Below are 21,720 nucleotides of genomic sequence, written 5' to 3'. Positions count from 1 at the left end.
GGTCATTGTCCACTTGGAAGACCCATTTGTGACCAAGCTTTAACTTTCTGACTAATAGCTTGAGATGTTGCTTCAATGTATCCACATAATTTTCCATCCTCATGATGCCATCTATTTTGTGAAGTGCACCAGTCCCTCCTGCAGCAAATCACCCCCACAACATGATGCTGCCACCCCCGTGCTTAATGTTTGGGATGGTATTCTTCGGCTTGCAAGCCTCCCCCTTTTTCCTCCAAACATAACAATGATCATTATGGCCAAACAGTTCTATTTTTGTTTCATCAGACCAGAGGACATTTCTCCAAAAAATACAATCTTTGTCCCCATGTGCAGTTGCAAACCGTACCAAAGTATGTTCATCTCTAGGAAACAGAACACGTCTCCTTCATGAGCGGTATGACGGCTGCGTGGTCCCATGGTGTTTATACTTGCGTACTATTGTTTGTATAGATGAACGTGGTACCTTCAGGCGTTTGGAAATTGCTCCCAAGGATGAACCAGACTTGTGAAGGTCTACAATTTTTTTTTTCTGAGGTCTTGGCTGACTTCTTTAGATTTTTCCCATGATACCAAGCAAAGAGGCAGTTAGTTTGAAGGTAGGCCTTGAAATCCGTCCACAGGTACACCTCCAATTGACTCAAATTATATCAATTAGCCTATCAGAAGCTTCTAAAGCCATGCCATCATTTTCTGGAATTTTCCAAGCTTTTTAAAGGCACAGTCAACTTAGTGTATGTAAACTTCTGACCCACTGGAATTGTGATACAGTGTGTTATAAGTTAAATGATCTGTCTGTAAACAATTGTTGGAAAAATTACTTGTCATGCACAAAGTAGATGTCCTAACCGACTTACCAAAACTTTAGTTTGTTAACAATAAATGTGTGGAGTATTTGAAAAAGGAGTTTTAATGACTCCAACCTAAGTGTATTTAAACTTCCGACTTCAACTATATATGTGTATATGTTGACTGCCAGACCATATTCATAAACCATGACTATCAATGATGTCAGGATCTCCCATTTGGCATGTCTCTTCTGTTGCATTTTGCAGCAGAACTGACAGATATTTTTTTATTTTACCTTTATTTAACTAGGCAAGTCAGTTAAGAACAAATTCTTATTTTTAATGACGGCCTCGGAACAGTGGGTTAACTGCCTTGTTCAGGGGCAGAACGACAGATTTTTCCTTACCAGCTCGGGGATTCGATCTTGCAACCTTCCGGTTACTAGTCCAACGCTCGAATGTTGACATGACAATTGCGTCTGAGTTTTGAACGACCCTCCCCCCTTTTGTTCCATGCTGGCTGAAGAACTAGCTAGCCAGTAACTAGCAAACACCAGACACAGATGAAAGGGGAAACCTATAATTATCTTTGCCGTAAATGAATAGGAGAAACCTGTTGTTTGATGTCACCTTGCAGTCAAATTTTTGCACCAGTACACTAGCTAGCTATGTAAACCACACCCCTCTGCAAACACACCTTCTGTGCTGATGGTTACGAGTCGGTACTTATTTAAATTAGGCAAGAGAATAACACGTTACCATTGGTGTATTATAAGGAGGGCTTTATGTGATGTCACACGTAACCCTACATTTTCCCGCCACCTGAATTCAAGTTTTTGACACGAGGAGGGGACTAGTAGCTTTATGATCAGACTTGATCAATGTATAAGCAACAGTAATTTTTCCTAATTTGTTCATCCTACTTTGATTTGGTTTCATCCAACTATAATCCATTTGATGAAAAACATGATTTTGACTGTGGGATCTTTAATGTTAAAGATACTGTCCATTTTAGAGGACCCCTTTCCCCTAAGCAAAAGTTTGGTATGACCTCTTTTAAGGTCAATGTTTTGAACCTTTATTTTGATTTTCAAACACTTTTTCGCATCTTTCTTTTGAGGTATGTGGGCTCGATCATGGAGACGTTCATCTTGTACCATAAGTTCACCAAGCCCCCGGAGGTGAAACCGTCTAAACAGGAGACTGTGGACTTCTGGATGGAGCTGATGCTGCAAATCTGCAAGCCCACTGTTTCCACTGACCGCTGCCCAGTAAGACCTCACCACAGCTCCCAGTACATTCAACTTTATTTAGTTAGAGCATAGCGGCATGTTTCCAAGTCACTCAGTCAGACGCTACCGCTCCAAGTACTCCCAGTTCCTCAAACCCACATTGCTTTGTGAGACCTCAATAGATTCTCTCTGCCTAGTATATAACAGTTCTGGCCATTCAAATGCAGTGCAGTAAAAAAAAAAAAAATTGCTTTTACATGCATTTAACTGCACGGTCATGGTCAGATAATTGCTAATGATGTTGGCACTTGACGTCACCCTGCCGGGAGAGTTTGTCACGTTGACAAGGCACAGTACCTTTCTGCAGCAAAAGTATTTGGGAAAGTAACCTTTTAACGCCAAAATCGGTTATCACCATTAACCATTGCCGTTCCTCAGGTTCTGATCCTGGAGCAGACCAAAGTGCTCCAGCCCACCATAGTGTGTGTGAGTGAGGAGGACGACAGCTGCACGGTTCGGCTCAACCACATCACACCCCTGAAGGTACAGACCATGTTTGGTATGACAATGACCATAAGAGTTGGCTAATGTAGTACAAGCAGATCTGGGACCAGGTAAACAGACCCCTCTACCGCCTTGTAGATATTGAACTACTGAGTTATACTGTACACGTCTACAGTTTTCAACCTGTTAAGACATAGAAAATGGTAGTTCAGGAATGGTGTGTTTAACCAGAATAGGCGTGGGGTGTTTTCAAAACGACACCACGTCAGTGACGGGAAAGAAGACATGCCTATAATTGCCTAATGAGGATGTGTGCACCCGCGTGTGTGTGCAGGCGAGTGCATACTTTGTGTGTGTGTGTGCAGGCGCGTGCATACTTTGTGTGTGTGTTTAGCCTGTTGAGTGAGCATTTTGACAGTCTGCCGTGTCTTCCCTTCCCTAGAAAGGCCAGAAAGCCCAGTGGACTTTCCCAGCCTCGCAAATCCGGGGAGTGAGGTACGGTAACGGACAGTACAGAGTGTGCTAACATTTCTGGGCTAAGTTCCTGGCCCTGTGATGTGTGTCGTGTTCACGCCTGCAGCCCTTACACATCACCAGGGCTAGTCTACCAGACATAGGTTCAAATACTATTTGAAATATTTCAGTTTTTCCTTTAGCCTGCCTGGAGTTCCAGATGGGCAGAGTTTGCAGGTTTGCGACTACTCTATTGGTTCCATTGAACCAAGGCAAGCTCAATCAAGCCCAGCTAAAGTATTTGAAAGGATTTCAAATAGTATTTGAAGCCATGTTGAGGTTTACTGAGTCTAAACACTATCTGTCTGGTGGACTTGGCCACTGGCCACACAGGGTGTTTTTGTCTGTGTTGTTTTCAAAGACTGTGACTGGATGTGTGTGTGTGTCCGTGTCTATTTGGCTGTGGAGGTCACTGTGTACTTTACCCTTGTTTTGCTTACCGAACTGCCTTCAGGGCGATATAGATTTATTTTCTTTCAGTTTATATTTGCAACACTGTCACCCAGGGCTGGGCGATATGGCCAAAATCTCATATCCCGATTTATAGGTCATTTCATATCCCGATAACGATACATATCACGATATACACATTTTCTGTAAATTCAATGAATAAATAGTTGATATAAAATGACCACATGTAGAGGCCTATTTCTTATTACATTTAGAATTATACGCAACAAATAAAAGGTACTTACTCATATTTGATTATTTCTCCTTTTCTTTAGAACCTTTGTGCAAATTTTCAATTAAGCATGTAACAAAATATAAAATATGGATGTATATAATCTAAAAAGGTAAATAGAAAACATTTCAACTGTAGTTGCAAACAAAATATATAATAAACATTTTTAGGGGCTTGCCTGTTTTGCATGTTATTTTGGCATTAATACGTGTCACATATCAATTTGGTACCTTGGGTCGAGGTTAGCACCAATTCACGAAACCCCCGTTTCTCGACTGTGTAAATTGGGGCCATGTCTTTGCAGATGTAAGTTGTAACGGCAGCTGTTATCTCCTTCCATCGTCGTGATTCTTTTCCATATGGTGTGCCGCGGGCAAAAGCCTCTTGCAACGTCTGAGTCGGGGGTTTGTTTGAGCACTTGACTGTACTTTTTGGGGTCTCATCCGTAGACTCTCCGCACTGTTTCACATGATTCTTACGTAGGTGGTAAAAGAGGTTAGTGGTGTTTGAGCCTGTCGTCGGGACCGGCCTGCGGCATATTATGCAGAGGACGGTTTTCTGGTCCGTGTCAGACTTTTCATACCCAAACCACGTCCATGCGACCGAAGTAGCCCCTCATTTAGGTACGAGCTCCGTGTCTCCGTGCTCTGTGTCACGTTCACTCTCCTCCATGTTTGTTTGTGTTACAAATTTAATTCCACACGGCACGTTTGACGAAAAATATTGCCGTGAAGTGTGTGATTTGCGACACAACGAAGTAAACGATAGAGCATAATATGAAACGATAGACGTTTTTCTATCGTCACACGATATATATCGTCATATCGCCCAGCCCTACTGTCACCTGGTGGCTTCAAACGTATCACTATTTCAATCTATACGAGAAAGAAAGAAAGAAAACGTCCTTCTCTGAATTGGAGAGCCACATATTGAATGTACTATTGTTGGCTTTTCTTGTCTTTATTCAAATTCCCTTTGTTTGCCTGCATTGGTATTTTGAGAATACTTGTTGTTATTTCATTGTGATGCTGCTGTTAGCTCTGAAGGGTTGTGTAGCTCTTAATGCCCCTCTAACCTTTTGACCTGCTCAGTGTTTCCAAGTTTGACGAGCGTAGCTGCTTCCTGTATGTCCTGGAGAACTCGGATGACTTCCAACTCTGCTTTCCCAGCGAGCTGCACTGTAAGGGGTGAGTCCCACACACGTACAAACACACTTGTACATAGACACACACACGCTCACGCACAAACGCACATCAAAAGGGAGCTTTTAGCCCAGCTGTCTTGCAGGAAGGGGTGTAACAACCAACCATATCAACCATTGATTCATTCCCCACATTCTCCACACAAAACCTACGTACAGATTGGGCCTGTTCTTTCAACCATTATCGCATGATTTGATTGTGTTGACATGACAACTGTTAATGTTTATTTTACTCTGGCCTAGTGAAAATAGAGCCTGCTTCTCTCTCCCCTTTCGGTGTGGATTGATATGGATGTGCATTTTACATTGTGTGCTAATACAGTACATTATTAACTAGGTGTTGTGTATTGGGATACAGTAAATCCCAGGTGTTATCCAAGACTTTCTGGGAAGGAAGGAAGTAGGAAGTGGTTTTCATAGTAGTATTTGTGGAATCAGTGAAAGGCGAGTAACTGGCAATCAAAAGGTCCCCTTTAATAGTTCATGACATATAAGATTGATAACAGTGCTGTGTACTGACTTTGTTTGTGTAAGTTTCTGCAGGTTTTATCTATGATTTGCCTGTGAGGTCCATGAATACATGACTGACTGATATGTGACATGCTCCCATGTATTTGAACAGTCTTTCCAGATGATTTAGTTTCTTGTGTGTGCCGTTTCTCCATCAGGTTCTGTGAGATGGTCAACTCTCTTCTAAGCCAGGCAGAATCCCCAGTGGAGTACCCCAGCGAGCTCACTGGAGGATTACTGGAGGTCAGCTAGGTTCTTTCTCAATCCATATTTCCTCGATTTCCTCTCTTCTTTCCTCCTTCTGAAAACGCTTTGGAAACCAGGGCTCGAGGGGAGAGACATAGGACCTTCTCCTTCAATACGGTTGAAAAGGAGGTGAGGAGAAAGGATTCAAGGAGTTGTGGAGACACAAATTGCGATAGGGCCGCAGAGTCCTCCCTCTCGAGGCTGCTTTTCCATTTGACAACCCCCCCCCCCCCTTCTACCCTACCAGTACACAAACAAGCCCTGTCATGATGGGGTCAATAGGCGAAAAGTTTCCCTTAACCGTTGCCCAAGTAGTGCTATGGTTACCGTATTCCCGACCTCTCATTTTTTTGTGTGTGTCAAGTTCCTGGTATTCACAGAACATTGGATTCAGTCCAGCATGTCACTCTAGCAAACCTGGGTTCAAATACTATTTGAAATAATTTCAGATAGTATTTCAGTTCACTGCAGTTCAGAGCAGCAGAGGGTTTCTAAATAAACATCCTTTTCCATTGCTTTGTGCTCTCACTCAACCTTTTCTGTTGTGGTTGCTTGTGAAATTCTTTACAGTATTTCTAACCCACACTCTCTTAGACACATTTTTTATGAAACACGCACACACACACACACACGCACATTTAGTTTCACACCCGTCTTCCTGTTGAATTAAACCTCCCTTACAACCTGCAGTTTATCTATGAGACCAGCGAAAACAGAGACAAGGTGGTTCTGGGTAAAGGAACCTATGGCGTGGTGTATGCTGGGAGGGACCTGAGCAACCAAGTCCGCATCGCCATCAAGGAGATCCCAGAGAAAGACTGCGCGTATGGAAAACACATTTCCCCCTTCTTCTTTTTTTGTTGCCTGGTCCCAGTTCTGTTTTGCTGTATTGTCAAACAATGACCATACTTGTTGACACGACAGCACAAACAGATCTGGGACCAGGCTACTTTCCTTTGCACATGATACCATAAATCCGAATGATTATTTTAGCCTAATATGTGTAATATATTATACAATGTGAGCGAAACGATTCACGATTAATGATGAGAATAATGAATGCGCAGATGTTTTCCTCAGCATGCCAAATGTGTCATGTTTGCCCAGTGTCCCCATAGCTACACTGGAATCTACTCCCTGAAGAGATGGATGTCTATTTAGATTTCCCCATTCCTTGTTTACGAGCCTTCGACCTCGACTAAGAGCTTCGCCCCATAGTTCAAGAAATGTTAGTACTTAGTTCCTCTGTAGAACTAATGGCCACATAGGTTAAAGCAGCACATGACGGGTGCTTGTAAAGCTCTCATCAAATTCATACAGTACGTGTGGGTCACAGCTACACCATGTCAGCACAACTGGAATATTGGAGTGGATTTTATGTTGTTTTTCAATGACGGCACAGCTAGCACTAATGTTGTTTATGTTTTGTAGCAATGTTGTTATAACGGCAGATGAACACTGTCCCATTTGCTAATGCATTGCTAATCTAGTGCCAATGCTAACTGTTGGTTCTCTCCCATCTGTGTGTGAATCTCAGTTACTCCCAGCCTCTGCACGAGGAGATGGCTCTGCACAAGAGGCTGAAGCACAGGAACATCGTTCAGTACCTGGGCTCTATGAGTCAGGACGGCTTCATCAAGATCTTTATGGAGGAGGTTCCTGGAGGTACAGTGCATAGAAATAGAATCTATTTCATTCTATATTCTATATTAAATCTCATTCTGTTTCTATGGTCCCATAAACCAGGTCACAATAGAACCAGTTTATTCAGTGTTTCTGATTTCAACTTTTGTGCCTCTCTACTACAAATGTGTAGTCTTTAGACAAGTCTTTCTATCATTCCTTCACTTGGTATGTACAGTATTCATTCATTCTCTCACTGACGGAAGTTTTGGTAATCTTGTCCTGCTTTACCTTTTTAAACTGCCACATAGCTACTGGTTTCAGTATTCACTTCTCGGTTGTTGTGTGTCTCTCTACTACTCATTCTCCTTCCTTCAATCTCTCCCCACCACTCACACTCTGGTACTGTGTTCACTCATTCTCTCATCAATACTTCCAGTCCTACTCATCTTTCTCTGCTCCCCTAATTATGAAACTGTCACATCAATCAATCAAATGTATTTATAAAGCCCTTCTTACATCAGCTGATGTCACAAAGTGCTGTACAGAAACCCAGCCTAAAACCCCAAACAGCAAGCAATGCAGGTGTAGAAGCACGGTGGCTAGGAAAAACCCCCTAGAAAGGCTAGAACCTAGGTAGAAACCTAGAGAGGAACAGGCTATGAGGGGTGGCCAGTTCTCTTATGGCTGTGCCGGGTGGAGATTAGAACAGAACATGGCCAAGATGTTCATAGATGACCAGCAGGGTCAAATAATAATCATCACAGTGGTTTTTGACGGTGCAACATGTCAGCACCTCAGGAGTAAATGTCTGTTGGCTTTTCATAGCCGATCATTCAGAGTAACTCTACCGCTCCTGCTGTCTCTAGAGAGTTGAAAACAGCAGGTCTGGGACAGGTAGCACGTCCGGTGAACAGGTCAGGGTTCCATAGCCGCAGGTAGAACAGTTGAAACTGGAGCAGCAGTACGAGGTTCTAGCCTTTCCAGGTGAACTGGGGACAGCAAGGAGTCATCAGGCCAGGTAGTCCTGAGCCATGGTCCTAGGGCTCAGGTCCTCAGAGAGAGAGAGAGAGAGAGAGAGAGAGAGAGAGAGAGAGAGAGAGAGAGAGAGAGAGAGAGAGAGAGAGAGAGAGAGAGAGAGAGAGAGAGAGAGAGAGAGAGAGAGAGAGAGAGAGAGAGAGAGAGAGAGAGAGAGAGAGAGAGAGAGAGAGAGAGAGAGAGAGAGAGAGAGAGAGAGAGAGAGAGAGAGAGAGAGAGAGAGAGAGAGAGAGAGAGAGAGAGAGAGAGAGAGAGAGAGAGAGAGAGAGAGAGAGAGAGAGAGAGAGAGAGAGAGAGAGAGAGAGAGAGAGAGAACTTTAATTCACACAGGACACCGGATAAGACAGGAGAAATACTCCAGATATAACAGACTGACCCTAGCCCCCTGACACACAAACTATTTGCAACATAAATAGTGGAGGCTGAGAAAGGAGGGGTCGGGAGACAATGTGGTCCCGTCTGACGATACCCCCGGACAGGGCCAAACAGGCAGGATATAACCCCACCCACGTTTGCCAAAGCACAGCCCCCACACCACTAGAGGGATATCTTCAACCACCAACTTACCATTCTGATACAAGGCCGAGTATAGCTCACAAAGATCTCCGCCACAGCACAACCGAAGGGGGGGGTGCCAACCCAGACAGGAAGATCACGTTAGTGACTCAATCCACTCAAGTGACGCACCCCTCCTAGGGACGGCATGGAAGAGCACCAGTAAACCAGTGACTCAGCCCCTGTAATAGGGTTAGAGGCAGAGAATCCCGGTGGAGAGAGGGGAACCGGCCAGGCAGAGACAGCAAGGGCGGTTCGATGCTCCAGTGCCTTTCCGTTCACCTTCACACTCATGGGCCAGACTACACTCAATCATAGGACCTACTGAAGAGATGAGTCTTTAATAAAGACTTAGAGGTCAAGTCCGAGTCTGCATCTCTCGCATGGTTAGGCAGACCATTCCATAAAAATGGAGCTCTATAGGAGAAAGCCCTGCCTCCAACTGTTTGCTTAGAAATTCCAGGGACAGTAAGGAGGCCTGCATCTTGTGACCGTAGCGTACGTGTAGGTATGTACGGCAGAACAAAATCGGAAAGATAGGTAGGAGCGAGCCCATGTAATGCTTTGTAGGTTAGCAGTAAAACCTTGAAATCAGCCCTTGCCTTAACAGGAAGCCAGTGTAGAGAGGCTAGCACTGGAGTAATATGATCACATTTTGGGGTTCTAGTCAAGGTTCTAACAGCCGTGTTTAGCACTAACTGAAGTTGGTTTAGTGCTTTATCCGGGTAGCCGGAAAGTAGAGTATTGCAGTACTCTAACCTAGAAGTGACAAAAGCATGGATTAATTTTTCTGCATCATTTTGGGACAAAGTTTCTGATTTTTGCAATGTTACGAAGATGGAAAAAAGCTGTCCTTGAAACAGTCTTGATATGTTCGTCAAAAGAGAGATTAGGGTCCAGAGTAACGCTGAGGACCTTCACAGTTTTATTTGAGATGACTGTACAACCATCAAGATTACTTGTCAGATTCAACAGAAGATCTCTTTGTTTCTTGGGACCTAGAACTAGCATCTCGGTTTTGTCTGAGTTTAAAAGTAGAACATTTGCCACCATCCACTTCCTTATGTCTGAAACACAGACTTCCAGTGAGGGCAATTTTGGGGCTTCACCATGTTTCATCAAAATGTTCAGCTGTGTGTTGTCCGCATAGCAGTGAAAGTTAACCTTATGTTTCCGAATGACATCACCAGGAGGTAAAATATATAGTGAAGAGAATAGTGGTCCTAAAACGGAGCCTTGAGGAACACCAAAATTAACAGTTGATTTGTCAGAGGACAAACCATCCTCAGAGACAAACTGATATCTTTCCGACAGATAAGATCTAAACCAGGCCAGAATTTGTCCGTGTAGACCAATTTGGGTTTCCAATCTCTCCAAAAGAATGTGGTGATCGATGGTATCAAAAGCAGCACTAAGGTCTAGGAGCACGAGGACAGATGCAGAGCCTCGGTCTGACGCCATTAAAAGGTAATTTACCACCTTCACAAGTGCAGTCTCAGTGCTATGATGGGGTCTAAAACCAGACTGAAGCATTTCGTATACATTGTTTGTCTTCAGGAAGGCAGTGAGTTGCTGCGCAACAGCTTTTTCAAAAAAAATTGAGAGGAATGGGAGATTCGATATAAGCCGGTAGTTTTTATATTTTCTGGGTCAAGGTTTGGCTTTTTCAAGACAGGCTTTATTACTGCCACTTTTAGTGAGTTTATTTTCTATATACCAGGGAGCTAGTTTCTTGTGACAAATGTTTTTGTTTTTAGGGGTGCGACTGCGTCTAGGGTATTACACAAAGTTAAATTGAGTTCTTCAGTTAGATGGTTAACAGATTTTTGTACTTTGACGTCCTTGGGTAGGTGGATGGAGTCTGGAAGGGCATCTAGGAATCTTTGGGTTGTCTGAGAATTTATAGCACGGCCTTTGATGATCCTTGGTTCAGGTCTGAGCAGATTATTTGTTTCAATTGCAAACGTAATAAAATTGTGGTCCGATAGTCCAGGATTATGAGGAAAAACATTAAGATCCACAACATTTATTCCACTGGACAAAACTAGGTCTAGAGTATGAGTATGGCACTGAGTAGGTCCGGAGACATGTTGGACAAAACCCACTGAGTTGATGATGGCTCCGAAAGTCTTTTAGAGTGGGTCTGTGGACTTTTCCATGTGAATATTAAAGTCACCAAACATTTGAATATTATCTGCCATGACTCCAAGGTCTGATAGGAATTTAGGGAACTCGGTGAGGAATGCTGTATATGGCCCAGGAGGCCTGTAAACAGTTGCTATAAAACGTGATTGAGTAGGCCGCATAGATTTCATGACTAGAAGCTCAAAAGATGAAAACGCTGTCGTTTTTTTCTTGTATATTGAAATTTGCTATCGTAAATGTTAGCAACACCTCCGCCTTTGCGGGATGCGTGGGGGATATGGTCACTAGTGTAACCAGGAGGTGAGGCCTCATTTAACACGGTAAATTCATCAGGCTTAAGCCATGTTTCAGTCAGACTGAAAACAAAACGTGTAGACTTTACCGTGAAATGCTTACTTACAAACCTTTTCCCAACAATGCAGAGTTAGAAAATAATAATACAAAAATTACAACTAAATAGAAAAAAAGAAAATGTTAACACAATAAAATAACGAGGCTATATACAATGAGTACCGGTACCGAGTCAATGTGCAGGGGTATGAGGTAGTTGAGGTAATTTAGGTAATATGTACATGTAGGTAAGGGTAAAAGTGACTAGGCAATCAGGATAGATAATAAACAGAATAGTGTGTGTGTGTTGGCGTGTCAGTAGAGTCCAGTGAGTGTGGGGGTAGAGTCCAGTGAGGGTGCATAGAGCCAGTGCAAGAATATCAGTACAAAAAAATGGGGGTCAATGTAAATAGTCCGGGTAGCCATTTGAGGAACTGTTCAGCAGTCTTATGGCTTGGGGGTAGAAGCTGTTCAGGAGCCTTTTGGTCCCAGACTTGGCGCTGTGAAGGCTTAGTGAAATCCACTGGAATATTATAAAATGATCGTATTTTAATTTCCAGGAAGTCTGGAGGTCTTTTTGGTGTGTGTGTGTGTCTAATTCAGTGCAATAGCTACAGGCAGGATATGACACAGGAAGTGTGGGTGTTTCCATTATCACAGCGATTGAGAAAAATGGATTTCACAATGCAATTAAGTCACTGATGTACCCGTGTTAAAGTGACAATACTTAAGAAATTCATGTTTTATTTCAGCTTCCGACATTTTATCATTGTGAATATTCTGGGCCTTGTTTCCCAGAGCCTTCGTAGCGTTAAGATCACCGTTAGAACCTTCTTACGATGTATCTTTAGTAGCCGAGGTGATTCCCAGTTCCTTCGTTGGTAACGTGGCACATCTAGTGATCCAGACCACTCGTAGCGCAGCCAAGGTGCATCATCATATGCATTTCTTTTGTCCTTTCGCGTCACTTTATTCACAGGTCTTCGCTAAACAGCATAAACATCTCGATTTTTTTTTTTTCTGTCTGACTGTGACTACCGTTACCTTCAGAACTAAGTTGACTACAAATACAAAGTTGCCAAAGTGTTTGAAATTGTTACAAACAAGTGAAGAATAAAATTATGCTTCGAATGAAAACCGAGATAACTGCATTAAAAGATGCTTAGCCTACATGGGTCTACGCAGGCTATTTCCATCAATTGAGTTCTATTTTTCGACTAGGCTATTGTCTGTACTTTTTGCTTCAAAGTTTTTCATGATGTGTGACAACGTGGTCAATGATGTGCCCAATCTGTGATGTAGTGCATTGTTTTTGGGTAAGCATAATAAGCTGCCTCGATAGCCTATTTTCAGCCGTAGGTGGTAATATCTCTCTAGGGGCTGATCCTTGGTCAGTATTGTGAAATCATTTTAATGTTAAGATTTGAATGGCGAAATCTGATCTGAAAGCAAGCGCTGCTTTTCTTTTGATCCTATCAGTGTCGACACGTGGTATAACAAGGCACTAAACAAACGTTCTCACCGGGTGGTTGTTTGGGAAACACTCTCTTAAGAAGTTGGCTCGTATATAATGATGCGTCTGGTACGTCATCGTAACGCTTAAGTTACATCGCAACTGGGAAACGAGGCCCACAGGTGTTGCAAATCCTAAATAGAATCGCTTACATATCTAACCGTAACCCATTCCAATGTCATCTCTCCCATGTAGGGAGCTTGTCCTCTCTCCTGCGTTCCAAATGGGGACCCCTGAAAGACAACGAGGCCACCGTCATTTTCTACACCAGGCAGATCCTGGAAGGGCTTAAGTATCTCCATGACAACCAGATAGTCCACAGAGACATCAAGGTGAGTTTTGTTGTTGCTAAATAAATGTATTTTTTTTTTTTTTATAAGTACCAAAGCCACAGCGGATTTAAATTCTCACGGTCAGAGGTAGTTGTGTTCATTAGGTACTAAACGACGGAAAATGGAGTGAAACAGGAAGGCGTTTCCTGGACTTAAGAAACGCTCCTTTTTGGTTTCCATTTCAAAACGTTTTGCTACGTTGTGGCCTACTGAGCATGAACCTGGTGTATGTTGCTTACTCAACTACCAATGTGTCACAATGTGTTGTGGGGAAAGTGTATCTAGTGTAAGAAACAAGTCATTTTCTCACAGGGTGACAACGTGTTGATTAACACCTACAGTGGTGTTCTCAAGATCTCTGACTTTGGCACCTCGAAACGACTGGCGGGAATCAACCCTTGCACAGAGACCTTTACAGGTGTGTGGGTGTATGTTTGGTGCTTTTGTATGAGTGTGGTTGGGTATGTGGCCATGCTTTTTGCATATGAACACTGTATTTGACTTTGTTGGTATGAATATTATTTACATGTGTTGTCTACATGTTTGTGTAGGCAGGTGTCTAAATGTCTCTGTGTGGTGTTTTTAGGGACACTGCAGTACATGGCTCCAGAGATCATCGACCAGGGCCCGCGGGGTTATGGGAAGCCTGCAGACATCTGGTCCTTGGGCTGTACCATCATAGAGATGGCCACGGGGAAACCACCCTTCCACGAGCTGGGCAGCCCACAGGCAGCCATGTTCAAGGTAATCGTTCTCTTAGAAACCTAAAGGTTTGACAATTAGTATGTTATTACATTGTAGCCTATACCTTGTTAGTACCTGGTGAATACTGGACTGTACAGCATTTTACCAGCTGAATCCAGGGTTGTGTTCATAAAGCATCAAACTGAAGATGTACTGAAACAGGGAGGGACAACCTGAACTTGTCCAATAAGAAACTGTCAGTTTCCGTTGCAAAACGTTGCGTGCCCTACTGAACACAACCCTGAAGAGTACGTACTCTGTTCCCGTCTCCCTCTAGGTTGGTATGTTCAAGATCCACCCGGAGGTGCCGGAGTGTATGTCAGGTGAGGCCAAAAGCTGCATCATGAGCTGCTTCACACCGGACCCAGACAATAGGGCCACGGCCTCTGAGCTGCTCAAGGACTCCTTCCTCAAGTCCACCCCCCGGAGGAAGGCCAAGCCAGAGCCTGAGACACTGCCTACGGATGCTGGTGAGTCGTCATAATCATAGGTAGCGTTATTTTCATCATCATAGTTAGCGTCATCATTTTTATAGTCATCATCAGTGCCAGAGTCTGGTCTTGTGGCAACACTGCCTACTCCTGACCACTTACCCCCCGACAATGGGAACGCATGCCCTTTCTTGGCCACTCCTATATATATAATCTCGCTCTCCTGTTCTTTCAAAAATACAAAAGGGATCCTAATTTCTATCACCACACTCATTATTTTCATAATTGTCTGAAATATGAATTGTTATTGCCTTTGTCTGTGTATAGTCTTCCTAATTCAGAAACACTATGCTCATCGCCATTCCGTCACCATTATTGGGGTAATGACTCGGCCCTGCTTTGTGTCCTGTAGGTGACATCTACCAGCGCAGTATGTCTGTCCCAGTGTCTATACAAGTGACAGATACAGACAGGATGGACCTGTCGTGCTCCTGGGACCTCCGGAGGACCATCTCCCCCCTCAGAGGAAAGGACATTACAAAGAGCCCACCCAGCACCAGAGGCTCCCTGTCGTAAGGAAAAACATCCTATACCCTCTGATTCCCCATTCGATTACATCCGATTTGTGAAACAACTTCATTGTAGATCATTGCCTTACTGTTAATGCAATAGATCATCTCAAGATAGACCATGGCTTTTTCTAAATTGTCTGAAAAAGCCAGCTGCTCCATGATGAGCTTCCACCATATTGTCTTATTTTCCAGTCACTGCAGATAGAGGGGAGGAGTAGAGGAGAGGTCAGATTTTCAAACAATTGAGATGGAGCCCATGCTAAAAATTGCCAAGACCATATTTGTATGGCAGAATGTTTTATCTATGTGACATTGGTGTATCTCGTCTCCACCTTGTGGTGGCCAGGGTGTCAGAGGAGCCCAGTGCTGTGGACATGACGGCTAGTCCAGCCACGTCAGGGGAGAACCTGGGCCTGTTCCTACTGAGGAAGGACAGCGAGAGGAGGGCCACACTGCACGGGATCCTCACTGAGTACATCACCGACGTGGTGCACAACATCCAGAACACACTACCTCAGGTAGAGAGAGAGAGATCTTGGGCTGTATGTGTCAGAGTAGGAGTGCTGATCTAGGATCTGTTTTACCTTTTAGATCATAATGAATAAGACAGGATGGACCTGATCTTAGATCGGTACTTCTGCTCTTTGACAATTTTTGAATATGGGCCCAGAGAAGGATCTATCCCTAATACAGTCAACTCCTGATAAATGCAATGGCTTAGGATGGTTATGAGGGCATGCACTCAACCGATCGGAGCATGCATATATCCAGAGCAATTAAAGACAATGTATGGTGATATAATAATAATATATACTACTTAGCAGACTTTTACGTATGGTTGGTCCCGGGAAAGTGAACCCACTACCCTGGTGTTACAAGCACCATGCTCTACCAACTGAGCTACACAGGGCCACAAGGCACTTAAACTGTGTTTACCCTCATCAGGAGTCTGCTGTACATGTTAGGTGTGAAAGAATGAGTGTTTATGTCTACATTTTACATTTGTAGGTGTCTTTGCCTATAATTATTTTAGAACGTTTCCTCTCTCCTTGCCTCTAAGCAAACAGACGTTGGGTCCGTGACCTCCGAGCACATCTCTGAGCTGATTGGCTGCCTGCGCGAGAACATCCGCTCTCCAGACAGAAGGCACTTGACCAACAAATTGGTGAAGTTGCGCTCCACACTGCTTGCTACTGCAGTACCCCTCAAAAACCTGCAAGCGGTGCTCTTCAGCTTCCAGGATGCGGTAGGTCACTGAAGGTCACGGTTGTGTTCATTCGGGTATGCAACGGAAAACATTATAAAACATCTTGCAACATCTTATTGGAGTAGTCCCTCCCTGTTCTTTTTCAGTTGGTACTTAATGAACATTACCCAGGAGTTGCATCGCCAGTCCTTGAGGACAGTAGCCCTGCCAGTTTCCATTTCTCCCTGGCACGTAAAAGATTGCGTACTGTCATTGATTGGCCATATATTTCACACACGGTTCCTCAAGTATTAGATAGATAGTAATCACAAGGCAAGGGTGGACGTGGGATTGAACAGGGGGAGTCGTATATGTGTAAATCGCCAGGAGTTTTACCACAGGCTCTGCATCATACCCAATAGTATTGTGCTAACCCATTCTTCTCACTCCCTCGTGTGTGTGTGTGTGTGTGTGTGTGTGTGTGTGTGTGTGTGTGTGTGTGTGTGTGTGTGTGTGTGTGTGTGTGTGTGTGTGTGTGTGTGTGTGTGTGTGTGTGTGTGTGTGTGTGTGTGTGTGCAGGTGAAAAAGGTGTTGAGGCAGCAGCAGGTGAAACCTCACTGGATGTTTGCTCTGGATAACCTGCTGAGGCAGGCTGTACAGGACGCCATCACTGTACTATTACCAGGTAAGAACCAGCAGTCAGGCCTAATTCCATCTCAACTTCTATCAGTTGTATTGGACATAGAAATTCCTCATAGAACTACAGTTCAATTTCATGATATGACTCTGGGTTTTGGAATTGAGTCTAACCCCGCCATTCAAAGACCTCACCACCTCCCAAACCCCCACACACGCACACACTTGCTCACACACACCTCAATGTCTTTCAGAGCTCAAGCTCCAGCTGCAGTCTTGCTTTGAGACGGAGGAGAGTAGCCCAGAGAGAGAGCAGCGGCCCAGTGAGCTAGTAAAGCTTTTGCCTGCAGTTTTCTCAGATGACCAGGTGGCGGCGCCAGCCGACACCGAGACCACAGAGGGGGTTTCAGAAAGCCCCTGCTTACCCAATGGCCTCCAGTACAACACTAACTGTCCCCTCAGTCAGGAACTGACAGATCTACGGCTGGAGACTCGCAGGTTCAGTGCCATTTACTTAGCTGTTTATATTACATTGCTTTATTGTCAGGACAAAAAAATGCAAAAATTTTATTCTTTATTCCACCTTTTAACCTGGGGTTTCCTTTTATTTCCACTTTAGTATAATGGGCTTTAAAATTTAAAGAAAATAAAGTCATTCCTACAGATTCAGTGAAAAGTGCCAGCCCACCACCAAGGATTAAATTGCAACCAGTTACAATATGGACAGTGAATCGATATGTGTAAATAGGGAAATGTACTGTTACTTCAGGCCTGGTCCATAATGACTAATTGTGTGTTTCAGACTGCTGACTCAGCTGAGTGAGAAAGAGAGGGAATACCAGAAGCTACTGAGGAACTCTGTCCAGAGGAGACAGGATCAGATCGACACTACCAGGAACACATCAGAACCCACAGGTAATGTTTTCAGCTCCTACTCCGTCCCAAAGCGGTCTGACTGTTGCTCATCTCAGCCCATTTAAGGCTGGTGTGTTGGTAAACATTGTACGTTTGGGTGAAGTACCTTAGTGAGCCAAATTCTGTCACTCTGCCACACCTTAGTATGTAGCAAGGCCGAACACTCTTTGCCTAATAAATAATGAATATCAGGCGTTAAATCCGACGTGTTTTTGTATACATGTAGACACTGGAGGTTGTAGCTTGTGGTATGACAGTGGCCCAACAAGTCACAGCTTGCCTACTGTAATGTTCCTAAAATGGAGAGATGGAATGCCATTGAGACAGTTGGTAGGCTTTGTGATTCACACCCTGTGTTTCTAGATCTCTCTCCACACCTCACCCTCAGACAGTGGGTTTCTGCTCTACTGGTTTGAGTTTCAGGTGTGTAGCTCATTGCCGCGGAGATTTGAGACTTCGAACCAGATGTGTCAGACATAATAATGATTAGAAACTGGCATCGGAAAATGTTGGCCTGTTTTTGTTTATAAGACCCTAATTAACGCTTTTGCTTAGTATCTGTCAGGTTTACTTCCTTTACCGTTAACGTATACTGTCGCGAACAGCCCCGACTGGGACTCAAAACCTCAGTCCCTGTGACTGTCAGTCTAACACCTTAACCATTACTGAAAATCTGCATTTGAAATACTCATAATGTTCAGCCTAGTAGCATGATGGTGCAAACTGGTGACCAGATCATACCAACTTGTCTTCTCATCCTCCTGTAGATACAGAGTTGTCCCTGCAGATAAGTTCGAACCCAGAAGTCAAGTCCTTGGTTTGCTGGCTGAAGGCTATCCCAGTAGATCAGGACACCATAGACAAGGTAAGGAACTTCAAAACGACTTTGTGATTTAATGATGTGGGATTGATTATCAAAATATGGTGTGACTATTGATTGATGGGTAACTACATGCATGGAATAAACCATCTAACTGGTGAAAGAGTGAGCCTTATTCACATTATAAAAATATGACGAGTCACAAAAGTCTATACCACGAAAAATCTGAAAAAATAGGAAGTAATCCATTATGACAAAATTCTCTTTATAATGTGGCTCAGTTTCAGTCAATGTTTGCGTGAGGCTTGTTCTCACTGATGTTGCGTAAGTAGAATTCACGCTGTGCTTTTGTTTCTAGTTACTCTCTCACGAGTTCACCTTGGACTGTCTCCTCACCATGGCCTGCAGGGATGATTTGATGTACTGTGCCATAAGGTGAACTTCCTCCTCCAATCATGTTTGCACATCCTTAAAGCAGAAACAGGAAACTGATCTGCGCTATTGAGGAAAACCCATTGTTTTCTGTCTGGATGGTTGTTGTGTCGTTATTCAAAGGACTGCGGAAGTACTGTGAATCGCTGAGATGTGTCAGTGTGTGACTAGGGATCTGTGCAGTAGGAGGGTGTACGGATGTGACACCCACCCACACACAAAGGGTCTGTACCGTAATGGTTGGTTGTTTACTGTTACTGTTTCTCCACAGAGGAGGGATGCTGTGTCGTGTCTGGGCGGCCATCACGACACGGAGGAAGTCACGGCTCAAATCTCAGCTCAGCACACACTCTGAAGAGAGCGAGGACACCATTCTCTGATTGGTCGTCACGTGTTCTACTAATAGGCTGGCACTATAAGCACAACATGGTACACATTTACTGAGTCTGTGAATTTGTCTCATAGTTAAGATGCAGGAATTAGTGTGTGTGTCAGTGTGTGTGCGCATGTGCGGTTTTCTGAGAACGAGATAATCATGTCATAAAAAGTGGAGCTACCTTACTATTTCCCCAAAGTTGTTATATTGAAACTGAAATGGTTACAGAAAGATAGATGAACAGTAAAGGATGTGTTTTTCTGTCATTTCTTATTGTGAATAACTATACTTATAAAACGTGTTCTGGGAAATCTGCAGTCTGATTGGCTGAAATGGGGTTCTAAACCATTGACAATTCCCTGATATTCACAATGCATATGGAGGGAGGGAGGGAGGGGGAATATTTAGTGCCAACAGCTGTCATATTTTTACCTCAACAGACATTCCATGCCTCCATGATACTTTATATTCCTTTGTTTGTTTGGTGTGTAGTACAAAACAAAATGAACCTATTTAATGTACACCATTTCTGAGATCTTCGCAGGGCCTCGGACTTGAAGGAAAGGTGTGTTATTGATGGTAAATATACACTTTTGCGAGAATGTGCACTCTGGATTGGTCACTTAAATAAGTGGGAATAGTGGTGTACATATTGGTGGTTTCTGTAATATATGTATATGGGTCTTTCGATAAAGAAAGGGGCCAATGTTCATGTTAAAAATGTCATATGTTTAAATATGATTTTTCTTTCAGTTTCACATGGGTAGTTACAGGAATAAAAGTCTAGGTAGGCATACTGACTATAACACCACCTAGCAACAACAAAACATCTACATGTAATTCAAAATGTCACATGAAATATGGACACTGCATGTTTCTTTGTCATGCCTAGTAGCCAGGTCTGTTTGTGCTTTAGTCAACTTTTCTATAATTTATAGCCCTGCTAAACATTCCTGATTCCGTGGTATCCAATTGTCTCATTGCTGCAACTCCCGTACGGACTTGGGAGAGGCGAAGGTCAAGAGCCGTGCGTCCTCCGAAACACAACCCAACCAAGCCGCACTGCTTCTTGACACAATGCCTGCTTAACCCAGAAGCCAGCCATACCAATGTGTCGGAGGAAACACCGTACACCAGGCGACCGTGTCAGCGTGCACTGCGCCTGGCGCGCCACAGGAGTCGCTAGTGTGCGATGGGACAAGGACATCCCTGCCGGGCAAACCCTCCTCTAACCCGGACGACGCTGGGCCAATTGTGCACCGCCCCATGGGTCTATAATGTCCCCTTATATACTAAACAGCTAGACATCAAATGCGCATCAAACAACTATGCATACAGTGGCAAGAAAAAGTATGTGAACCCTTTGGAATTATCTGGATTTTGATCTGATCTTCATCTAAGTCACAACAGACAATCACAAGCTGCTTAAACTAATAACACACAAATTATTATATTTTTCTTGTCTATATTGAATACATAATTTTGAGTTTGCTATTCACAAGAAGCATTGCTTGAAGTGAACCATGCCTCGAACAAAAGAGATCTCAGAAGACCCAAGATTAAGAATTGTTGACTTCCGTAAAGCTGGAAAGGTTTACAAAAGTATCTCTAAAAGCCATGATGTTCATCAGTCCACGGTAAGACAAATTTGTCTACAAATGGAGAAAATTCAGCGCTGTTGCTACTCCGTAGGAGTGGCCGTCCTGCAAAGATCTCTTTGCAAAGATGACCGCAAGAGCACAGTGCAGAATGCTCACTGAGGTTAAGAAGAATCCTAGAGTATCAGCTAAAGACTTACAGAAATCTCTGTTGATGAGTCTACGATAAGTAAAACCCTAAACAAGAATGGTGTTCATAGGAGAACACCACGGAAGAAGCCACTGCTGTCTAAAAAAAACATTTCTGCACATCTGAAGTTCGCAAAAGAGCATCTGGATGTTCCACAGTGCTACTGGCAAAATATTCTGTGGACAGATGAAACTAAAGTTGTGTTGTTTGAAAGGAACACACAGCACACCAACATCAAAACCTCATTCCAACTGTAAAGTTTGGTGAAGGGAGCATCATGGTTTAGGGCTGCTTTGATGCCTCAGGGCCTGGACAGCTTGCTATCATCGACAGAAAAATGAATTCCCATGTTTATTAAGACATTTTGCAGCAGAATGTAAGGCTATCTGTCTGCCAATTGAAGCTCAACAGAAGTTGGGTGATGCAACAGGACATTGACCCAGAAGTAAATCAACAACAGAATGGCATCAAAAATAAGAAAATACGCCTTCTGGAGTGGCCCTGTCAGAGTCCTGACCTCAACCCGATTGAGATGCTGTAGCATGACCTCAAGAGAGCAGTTCACACCAGACATCCCAAGAATATTGTTGAACTGAAACAGTTTTGTAAAG

The 21,720-nt window shown here is 43.6% G+C and overlaps 1 protein-coding gene across 1 annotated transcript in view; it reads left to right on the top strand.

Annotated features, from left to right (window-relative positions):
• The window catches only part of LOC120031096 (mitogen-activated protein kinase kinase kinase 5-like), a 29,626-nt gene extending 9,699 nt beyond the window's left edge, over nt 1-19,927 (top strand). Inside the window, exons 9-28 of the mRNA XM_038976674.1 lie at nt 1,906-2,056; nt 2,456-2,560; nt 2,964-3,016; nt 4,808-4,903; nt 5,586-5,670; nt 6,364-6,497; nt 7,211-7,338; nt 13,073-13,209; nt 13,522-13,627; nt 13,796-13,953; nt 14,231-14,423; nt 14,797-14,956; nt 15,303-15,474; nt 16,017-16,202; nt 16,722-16,827; nt 17,033-17,276; nt 17,581-17,693; nt 18,461-18,558; nt 18,872-18,948; nt 19,217-19,927. Coding sequence (XP_038832602.1) covers nt 1,906-2,056; nt 2,456-2,560; nt 2,964-3,016; nt 4,808-4,903; nt 5,586-5,670; nt 6,364-6,497; nt 7,211-7,338; nt 13,073-13,209; nt 13,522-13,627; nt 13,796-13,953; nt 14,231-14,423; nt 14,797-14,956; nt 15,303-15,474; nt 16,017-16,202; nt 16,722-16,827; nt 17,033-17,276; nt 17,581-17,693; nt 18,461-18,558; nt 18,872-18,948; nt 19,217-19,325 — 2,611 coding nt within the window. The 3' untranslated portion in view covers nt 19,326-19,927. The remainder of the gene's footprint in view (nt 1-1,905; nt 2,057-2,455; nt 2,561-2,963; nt 3,017-4,807; nt 4,904-5,585; nt 5,671-6,363; nt 6,498-7,210; nt 7,339-13,072; nt 13,210-13,521; nt 13,628-13,795; nt 13,954-14,230; nt 14,424-14,796; nt 14,957-15,302; nt 15,475-16,016; nt 16,203-16,721; nt 16,828-17,032; nt 17,277-17,580; nt 17,694-18,460; nt 18,559-18,871; nt 18,949-19,216) is intronic.
• The last annotated feature ends 1,793 nt before the right edge of the window (nt 19,928-21,720 follow it).

This window comes from Salvelinus namaycush, chromosome 37, assembly GCF_016432855.1.
Source record: "Salvelinus namaycush isolate Seneca chromosome 37, SaNama_1.0, whole genome shotgun sequence".
NCBI lineage: Eukaryota > Metazoa > Chordata > Actinopteri > Salmoniformes > Salmonidae > Salvelinus > Salvelinus namaycush.
Note: the sequence above shows the minus strand (reverse complement) of the source record. Positions and strands in the feature narration are given on the sequence as shown.